The sequence below is a fragment of the Castanea sativa genome, chromosome 5 (genome assembly GCF_040712315.1).
Source record: "Castanea sativa cultivar Marrone di Chiusa Pesio chromosome 5, ASM4071231v1".
NCBI classification, from domain to species: Eukaryota; Viridiplantae; Streptophyta; class Magnoliopsida; order Fagales; family Fagaceae; genus Castanea; species Castanea sativa.
The window spans coordinates 26,221,009-26,227,512 of record NC_134017.1 but is presented as its reverse complement, the minus strand read 5'-3'; the positions used below and the strand labels follow the sequence as shown (position 1 = coordinate 26,227,512).

The 6,504-nt window shown below is 36.8% G+C and overlaps 1 protein-coding gene across 1 annotated transcript; it reads right to left on the bottom strand.

Annotated features, from left to right (window-relative positions):
- Positions 1 to 1,181: 1,181 nt before the first annotated feature.
- On the bottom strand, positions 1,182 to 5,970 carry LOC142634993 (uncharacterized). Its single transcript, XM_075809217.1, has 7 exons — positions 5,736 to 5,970; positions 5,491 to 5,634; positions 4,308 to 5,314; positions 3,618 to 3,781; positions 2,536 to 3,211; positions 1,801 to 2,247; positions 1,182 to 1,538 (listed from the first exon to the last, which is right to left on the bottom strand). Exons 1-7 carry the CDS (start codon positions 5,968 to 5,970, stop codon positions 1,182 to 1,184), a joined length of 3,030 nt encoding a protein of 1,009 aa, XP_075665332.1.
- Positions 5,971 to 6,504: the final 534 nt, after the last annotated feature.

Here is a 6,504-nt window from a genome sequence, read left to right as displayed (position 1 = left end):
TATGTGATTACCTTTAAAATAAACCTTATATATGTTTAGGGTTGTGAGAAAAGAAACCTTACATATACATGCCAACATGGGCCAAAAATCAGATCTAAAAATTCTGATTTCGTAATTGTTAATAGATAGTATCTGTCGAGCAGCTGTCGAGTCTCGATAGATAGTATCTGTCGAGCAGCTGTCAAGCCTCGATAGATAGTATCTGTTAAGCAGCTGTTGAGTTTTAATGAATCAGCACTTCTTCACTTGTTTCTTGAACAGATTGCATGGCTTCAATAGTAGACTTGAACTCTTCTTCCTTGAAGTATTAAACATATCCTAGATCTACCCAGTTACAAGTAAAGTGCATTTTGTCATAGAATTACCCAATTCTAAATGGCATATGTTCCTAACATCATTCACATATATCCTAACAGCTGCCTTTACCTGTCCCATGTGGTCCTTAATGTTGATTTTGTACCATGACATTATTGGAGGTGTCCATAGCACTATATAGCTGATTATAGGTTGAGCCAGCTTGAAGTTAGCCATTTGAAATTCCTCCATTAAGTACATTGCCCTTTGTAAAATCGCAACATTTTGCTGTCTTGCTTTGCCTTGTCTCACTACATTCCTATTGAACCACATACACCATGCCCCTGTGATGACTAGCTCCAATATCTCATCATCCATATGTTGCCTGACCTTTAAATGCCAGAGAAAGTCTCTGAACTTGCGATAATCACCACCTTAACTATCAAATGAAATGCCATATAGACATCAAACTTTGTAAGCTTTAGTACATTCTAAGAAATAATGCCTACTGCTCTTTGCTTCCTCTTTGCATGCTTCACAGGTTAGGTTGTGTAAAAGAATGAAGTTTCTGGAATTGAGAGAAACTGAGAGAATTCTTATTGATTCACAAAAATGAAAATGAAAAGTGTACAAAATAATTAATCTCTGCATCTATATATACAAAAAATAGAGGCGGGAAAAATGCTTATACAATTCAAACTAACTTCCTAATCTAACTAACTTTTAACTACACCGTTGGATGTGCGACATCTGTGCTTCCCTCTAATAGACTTTTGCTTACATCCACGCACATGATTTTCACTTGCCTTCATTAAACAATACATTGCCGTTTTCTGTGTACTCTTATCCCTTTCATTACAACTATCTAATGTCATTTTTCCTTTTGTTTATTGCTCCTCTTTATCGTTTAAGTTGCATTTTTGTGTAGCTGAATTAGTTTCAACACTCTCCCTCAAGTCCTGAACTTTAAGTCCTGAGACTTGAATTGAGGATTGTTTCTTTAATTCCCTTGGACTAAAAATATCCTTAAACCCCAACTTTCCAAAAAGTCTTGCAAAAGCTGGAAAACCCAAAGCCTTAGTAAATATGTCTGCTACCTGAGAATTAGTAGCTACATGAAATGTTTTAATCATACCCTCGATGTGCTTTGTTCTTTCATGAAAGACTGGATTTGCAGCTATATGCAGGGCTGCTTGGTTGTCACAAAACAACCTAGCTGGCCTGGCATGATCTATCCTTAAGTCCTTAAGTAATTATAACACCCAAGCAATCTCACAGGCCACACTTGCCATTGCTCTATGCTCATTTTCAGCTAAGGACGTTGAAACAACCCCTTGCTTCTTAGATCGCCAAGAAATTAATGATTCCCCCAAGAAAACAACATAGCCAGTTAATGGCCTCCTAGTGTCAGGGCATCCAACCCAGTTTGCATCACAAAAGGACTTTATGTGTATATCAGAATTACTAGGAAAGAAAATGTCTCTTCCTGGTGAACCTTTGATGTACTGAAGCACACTTGTTGGTAGCAAGCAAATCAGGCTCTCTTGGCTGTGACACAAATTGGCTTAACCTATGCACAACATAGGTAATATCTGGCCTTGTCAAGGTGAGATACAAGAGTCTTCCAATGAGTCTTCTAAACTTAGCAGGATCTGCAATAAGTTTTCCTTCATATATGTATAACCTCAAATTTTGCTCCATAGGGAATTTGATTGGTTTGGAACCAAGAAAGCCTGTATCCTTCAAAATCTCCAAAGCATACTTTCGTTGGTTTAAATTGAAACCTGCATCAATTCTGGCCACTTCAAGACCTAAAAAATATCTCAAAGACCCAAGGTCTTTCAACCCAAATTTGTCATCAAGCAATTTCTTTAGACTATGAACACAAGCATGATTATTACCAGTCAACAAGATATCATCTACATAAACCAAAAGTACTGTAAATGAAGATCCCTGTGTGTGAGTGAATAAGGAGTAATCAGACTTGGACTAAATGAAGCCCATTTGCAAAATGGTAGTTGAAAACTTCTCAAACCATTTCCTAGAAGCTTGTTTGAGACCATAGAGACTCTTATTCAATTTGCATACTAGGTTTTCCCCCTTGTTGTGAAATTCAGGTGGTAAACACATGTAAACATACTCAACCAAATCACCATGGAGGAATGCATTATTAACATCCATTTGGTGAAGAAATCACCCTTTCACGGCAGCCAAAGATAACACAATTCTGATAGAAACAACCTTGGCAACAAGAGAGAATGTCTCTGAGTAATCCAAACCAGGTTTTTGAATAAAACTCTTGGCAACTAAATGAGCCTTATACCTCTCTATTGAACCAAATGAGTGATACTTAACTTTGTAAACCCACTTACATCCAATAAGAGACTTGCCTGCAAGTAGAGAAGTTAGTGTCCAAGTATTATTGAGCTCCAAGGCTTCAATTTCTTTGTCCATGGCAATCCTCCATTCAGGAAACTGAATTGCTTGAGAGAAGGAAGTTGATGGAGTAGTACTAATAGCCATGACAAAGGAAAAATATTGAGGTCCAAGATGAAAGTAACTTATAACATCTGAAATGTCATATGGCAAACTAGAAGCAAGTTTGGTATTGACTGCTTTACAAGAATAATCAGAAAGGTAAGCAGGTGGATGATGAGATCTAGTGGACCTTCTTAACGCAGGTAAGTCAGGAATAGAAGGAACAGGTAGCAGTTCAATAGGAGTAGAAATAGGTAAAGCTGAAGGAGAGACGGGATCTGCAAAATCCAAAACAAGTTCTACTGGGACATTACGTATAGACTGAGAAATTGGATTGGAATCAATGATTGAATTAGATTGGGAAGGAACCAAACTGGATTCAACAATATGAGGAAGACTAGATGGTGAAACAAAAGAAAGATCAATATGATAGATGCATCTGAAACACAGTGAGGAAATACAAAAGAATCAAGATATGAGTTGGAAGGATTACCTGATGTAGTATATGGAAATATGTGCTCATAAAAGATGATATCCCTTAAAATATGAATAGAATTGGATTCAAGGTCTAACACCTTATAACCTTTAATGCCATGAGGATAGCCCAAGAAAACAGATTTTCTGGCCCTAGGTGCAAATTTGTGCCTATTATGTGATAGTGTGGAAATGAAGCACAAATAGCCAAAGCATTTAAGATGACCATATGGAGGTCGAGATTTAAAAAGAAGTTCATAAGGGCTTTTATTCCCTAAGGATTTTAAGGGAATTCTATTGATGGGTATAATGCAGTAAGAATGCAATCGCCCTATAGGCATAAAGGCACTTGAGACTGAAATTTCGATGACCTTGCAACATTGAGAATGTGTTGATGCTTTCTTTCAACAATGACATTTTGTTGAGGAATATCAATACATGATAACTGATGCAAGATGCCATTGGAATGAAAGAATTCTTTTAAGTAAAATTCAGTGTCATTATCACTTCTAATAGCTTTAATAGTAGCCTCAAACTGAGTATGAACCATATTAACAAAATCGGGAATGAGAAATTGAGTATTAGATTTATTCTTGAGAAAATAAACCCAATTACAACAAGAGAAGTGATCTACAATGGTCAAAAAAATACTTGAATCCCTCAATGGTACAAGTAGCAAAAGGATCCCATAGATCACAATGAACAAGCTTAAAAGGCTGAGCAGATACATGTCTACTAGAATAAAATCGTAACCTTTTTTGCTTGGAAAAGTGACAGACTTCATAAGAATCTGATTTATTTAAAACATTAGAGCCTACAAGCTTATTCAACAAAACAAGTTTGGAAAAAGAAGTATGCCCCAATCTGTTATGCCATAAGTCTGAAGAAGAATGACCAGCAGATGGAGCCAATGCAATGTGAGAAGCAGGAGCTTGCAGCAGATACAACCCTCTACATTCTTTACCCAGATCAATCATGCTCCATTGAGCAAGGTCTTGGATAAAACACCAATTTCAAAGAAAAATAAGGCAACATGAAGAATGCTTTGTAAGCTTGCTTACAGATATGAGATTAAAATTGAAAGTAGGGGCACACAATACATCAGTGAGTGTTAAAATGGGTGAAATTTGCATAGTGCCTATGTGTGTAACTAAGGCTTGTTCCCCATTTGGAAAGAAAACACAAGATTGCATAATAGAGGTGGTGGTGGTAAGCTGAGACACTAAATGGACCATATGGTCATTGGCACCAGTGTCTAAGATCCAATTATTAGACTTAAAAACATGCCTATCAATAACATGAGCAGAGAATACAGAATGTGACATATTTGGTGGAATCCAATATGGATTACTTGAAAAGTTAGAGGAATTGGAATTGGATGATGAAGCTGAGGGAGGAGGTAAAACTGGTTGGATGGGAGGTGCAGGTGTCATAATAGTAGCAACTTGATGAGCAAATTGAGTACCAATACTTGAACCAGTAGCTAAAACTTCTTTCAGAAAATTAAGAAGTTGCTCACATTGAACCTGAGATATAGGACACTGAGGCAAAATGGCTTGTGCAGGAGCTTGTTGGGAAGCAAATTGAGCACCAAAAGGATTATGTGGTACAAGAGTAGCTTCAGATTGGCATTGAATGCTATGATTAGGAAAAACAATAGTATTTTGGGTCAAATGTGGATTGGCTAGACCAATACCATCCAAGTTCCCAAAGTTTCCTAAAGGTAAGAGAGTTGAAACTTGATTAGCCATAGCTTTGTTATTGCCCTTGTGCTTGTAACCTGGAGGATACCCATGTAGCTTATAGCACTTGTCTGCTATGTGACTAGTAAGTCCACAATAGGTACAAACAGGTCTTTCCTTCTTAGAATGCCGTCCTTTACTACCATGATAGCCTTGATTTTGACCTTGATTACAAGTAATACCTTTATTATGATTCACATACATTGCAGTGGCCTCAGTGGGATAGATCATATTGACTCCATGACCAATACTCCTTTTTTCCTCTTGCAAGATTAAGGAACAAACCTTGCTAATAGAAGGAAATGGCTCAATAAACAAGATTTGGCCTATAATATTCCCATAGCTATCATTCAAACCCATCAAAAAATGGAAAACATCTTCTTATGCTGTGCATCCAATTGTGAAGCCTTAGATCCACATGTACAAGCACAAGTGCATATAGTAAAAGGTTGAAATTTGACAAATTTATCCCAAAGTGTTTTGAATCTAGTGAAGTATGTACTTACTGAGAGTGATCCTTGAGAAAGATGAGAAATTTCTTTCTGAAGCTCAAATTGTCGTGGGGTATTGCCCTGTGAAAGCCTATCTCTAAGATCAATCCATAAATCCCTTGCAGTGTTGATATACATCACACTTGCCTTGAGCTCTAGACTAAGAGAATTGGTTAACCATAAAAGCACTGTGGTATTGCACCTACTCTAAGAATTGAATAATGTGGAGATGAAGGATTTGGTTATGGAATTGAACCATTCATAAAACCAAATTTGTTTCTTGAACTTAGAGCCAAGAACACTGATCTTGCCCAGCTTATATAGTTCTCTGGACCAATTAATGGCTGTGATGTGAGAACAATTTTTGGACTTTTAGAAGCTGGAAGGAAATAAGGATTGTTAGTAGATTTATCTGCCATTTCTGTGCTTGAAGGAGGCACAAATTGTGAAGATTTGGATTGTGCTTGATTGGTTGTTGAATAGGAAGCCATGGATGAACCAAAACTTCAAGAAAACCAAGAAGAAAAGGAAGATTTCAAAGGCTAAATTCTGTTTGGCTAAAACGAAAGTGAAAGAAAATCAAAGAAAATGTTGCTTTGATACCATGTAAAAGAATGAAGTTTCTGGAAATGAGAGAAACTGAGAGAATTCTTATTGATTCACAAAAATGAAAATGAAAAGTGTACAAAATAATTAATCTCTGCATCTATATATACAAAAAACAAAGGCGGGAAAAATGCTTAAACAGTTCTAACTTCCTAATCTAACTAACTTTTAACTGCACCATTGGATGCGTGACACTTGCACATCCCTCTAGCAGACTTTTGCTTGCATCCAAACCCATGATTTTCACATGCTTTCATTTAACAATACGCTACTGTTTTCTGCATACTCTTATCCCTTTCATTACAACTATCTGATGTCATTTTTCCTTATGTTTGTTGCTCCTCTTTGTCGTTTAAGTTGAATTTGTGTGCAGCTGAATCAGTTTCAACAGGTTGTCAAGAATTTTCCTTTGGCACATG

Excerpts from the sequence above, each read along its gene's own strand:
- LOC142634993 (XM_075809217.1), bottom strand. The coding sequence starts at position 5,970 with ATGGCTTCCTATTCAACAACCAATCAAGCACAATCCAAATCTTCACAA. Across the intron at positions 5,635-5,735 it reads CAAATTTGGTTTTATGAATG|AGCTCAAGGCAAGTGTGATG; the intron begins GTTCAATTCCAT and ends CTCTTAGTCTAG. Across the intron at positions 3,782-4,307 it reads TCAATTTTAATCTCATATCT|TTTGAGGCTACTATTAAAGC; the intron begins GTAAGCAAGCTT and ends GTTCATACTCAG.